Raw genomic sequence first — 2,772 nt, forward strand, 5'->3', positions numbered from 1 at the left:
GGAGAGGCCACACATATGTTAAACTTTCAATTGTTAAGGAAGCCTCTACTTACAATGCTATCATGGGAAGAAGAGGGATCCATGAGCTTAAGGCCGTACCCTCAACCTACCACATAGTACTGAAGTTCCCGACTAGGAACGGTGTCGGTGAGGCAAAAAGAGATAAGAAAATGGCCCACAGTTGCTATGTTGCAGCATTTAGGCCCGATGGAACTAGGGGGCAAGTTCTCCTCATAGAAGACATGGATGTTCATGAGAATGAAGAACTTCGAGGGAAGCCAGCAGAGGATTTAGTCCCAATTCCCCTAGACTCCTTAGACCCGGAAAAGGTCACATATATTGGAGCATCTTTCAACAAGCGTTTGAAGGGCTCGTTGACAACTTTCTTATAATAGAATAATGATATATTTGCTTGGATGGCAGCTAATATGCCCGGGATTGATACCAACCTTATAAATCGGAAGGCCATGAAGCAGAAGAAGAAAAATTATGCCCCTGACAGGCTAAAAGCCATTAAATAAGAGGTCGAGAAACTCGTAGAAGCTAGATTTATAGAGTAAGTGCAATTCCCTGAGTAGTTGGCCAACCCCGTAATGGTCAAGAAGGTCAATGGGAAGTGGAGAATGTGCATCGACTTCACTGACTTGAATGATGCATATCCTAAAGACTGCTATCCCCTACCGAGGATTGATACCCTGATCGATGCCACTGCTGGAAATGAGATGCTGAGTTTTATGAATGGCTTCAACAGTTACAATCAGATCAAAATGCACAAAGATGGCACCCCCAAGGTATCTTTCATCACTGACTTTGGTGTTTTTTTATCTTCTTATGGCTTTTGGACTTAAGCATGCAGGAGCTACCTACTAGAGATTGGTAAATAAGATATTTTCTTATCTGATTGGAAACACCATGGAGGTCTATGTTGATGACATGTTAGTCAAAATCCTATCCAAGGTCGATCATATTAATCACCTCAAAGAGGCATTTAAAGTGCTAAGGCACCACAAGATGATGTTAAACCCAACCAAGTGTGCTTTTGGTGTTAGGTCTGGAAATTTTTGGATGATATAGTCTCGAAGAGGGGAATCAAGGTCAACATAGACAAGATCAAATCCATTATATACATGGACCCACCATACTCCATCAAGGATGTTCAGAAGCTGACCGGAAGAATTACAGCTCTAGGGAGGTTTATCTCCATGTCTAGAGATAAATGCCTTCCCTTCTTCAAAACCCACAAGAAGGTGAAAAACTTTGAGTGGACAGCTGAGATCCAAGGCCTTCGAGCAGCAGAAGAAGTACATGACTAATGCCCCGTTGTTGGATAAACCTAGTCCGAAAGATATCCTTTACTTATACCACACGGTATCTAAACAAGTCATGAGTACAGTCTTGATAAAGGAAGTACTCCACGGAGCGGAATTGAACTATTCCACTACTGAAAAGTTTGAACTTGCCCTAATCACAGCCTCGAGGAAGTTGAGACCATACTTCCAGGCCCACAAGATTGAAGTCCTTACGGACCAACCATTAAGGAATATTCTTTATAGCCCGAATGGAAGTGGAAGGCTCATCAAGTGGGTGATTGGGTTGGGAGAATTTGACATCAAGTACAAGCCTCGAACAACCATCAAGGCTCAGGCCTTAACAGACTTCATGGTCGAATGCACTATTAGCGACCAAGAAGTTGGGGGGCAAGAGATAGTAACCCCAGAAGGAGAAGAGAAAGAGAAAGAGAAAGAGAAAGATAAAGGTGCAACTCTGAAAGAACATTAGGTTCTCCATTTTAAAGAAGCGTCCAAAAAAAAATTTAGTGAAGCAAGCCTAGTCTTGCAAAGCCTCGAAGGGTTTATGATTGAGTATGCTTTGAAGTTGGACTTCCCAACTACGAACAACGAACCAGAATATGAAGCTTTGATAGCGGGCTTAGGTTTGGCTAGAGCCGTGAGGGCCAAAAACCTTAAGATTTGCGAAGAATCGAGACTTATGGTTGCTCAAGTCAATGGAGAGTTTGAGGTCAAGGATGATACAATGGAAAAGTACCTGAGAATCGTAAAGGGAATACTGACTCAGTTTGATAAATGGTATGCTGAACATATTCCGAGAGAGGAGAACACTATGGCCGATACCCTATCTAAGTTCTCCTTGTCTGAAATGGAGAACTACCCGAGAAGTATCTACTTCCAGGTTCTGAAGACCTCTATTATACATGTCATAAATTTGATAGCACCGATTAGTGTGGATAGTTGCTGGATAGATCCAATTAAAACTTATCTTGAGACTGGATGGCTTCCCGACGATGCTCAGGAGGCACGCAGGTTGTCGGTAAGAGCATTGAGATATTCATTGATTGAAGGCCTTATGTACAAAAGGTATTTTGTTATTACATACTTGAAATTCCTGAGACCTCTTGAAGCAGAGGAGGCGCTTAAGAAAGACCATGAGGGGAATTGTGGACAGCACTTGGGGGCAGGGCCCTCACTCACAAGATAAATCGATTGGGTTTCTACTGGCCAACGATGTTAGCCGATGTAAAGGCTTATGTGAAGAAATACGACAGATGCTAGAGGCATGCTCTGATAGTACGACATCCCCCAAAGAGGCTTACATCCATTAGCACACCTATCCTTTTACAGTATGGGGAATGGATATACTTGTTCCATTTCATGTGGCATTGGGACAGAGGAAGTTTATTGTGGTAGCCATAGACTAAATCGTAAAGTGGATTGAGGCTAAGGCACTAGCCAAGATAACCACCAAGAAAATTAC

The 2,772-nt window shown here is 42.6% G+C and overlaps 1 protein-coding gene across 1 annotated transcript; it reads left to right on the top strand.

Annotated features, from left to right (window-relative positions):
* The first annotated feature begins 1,854 nt into the window (after nucleotides 1–1,854).
* On the top strand, nucleotides 1,855–2,496 carry LOC141718599 (uncharacterized). The gene has a single exon (XM_074520977.1). It carries the CDS (start codon nucleotides 1,855–1,857, stop codon nucleotides 2,494–2,496), a length of 642 nt encoding a protein of 213 aa, XP_074377078.1.
* The last annotated feature ends 276 nt before the right edge of the window (nucleotides 2,497–2,772 follow it).

This window comes from Apium graveolens, chromosome 4 (assembly GCF_009905375.1).
Source record: "Apium graveolens cultivar Ventura chromosome 4, ASM990537v1, whole genome shotgun sequence".
NCBI lineage: Eukaryota > Viridiplantae > Streptophyta > Magnoliopsida > Apiales > Apiaceae > Apium > Apium graveolens.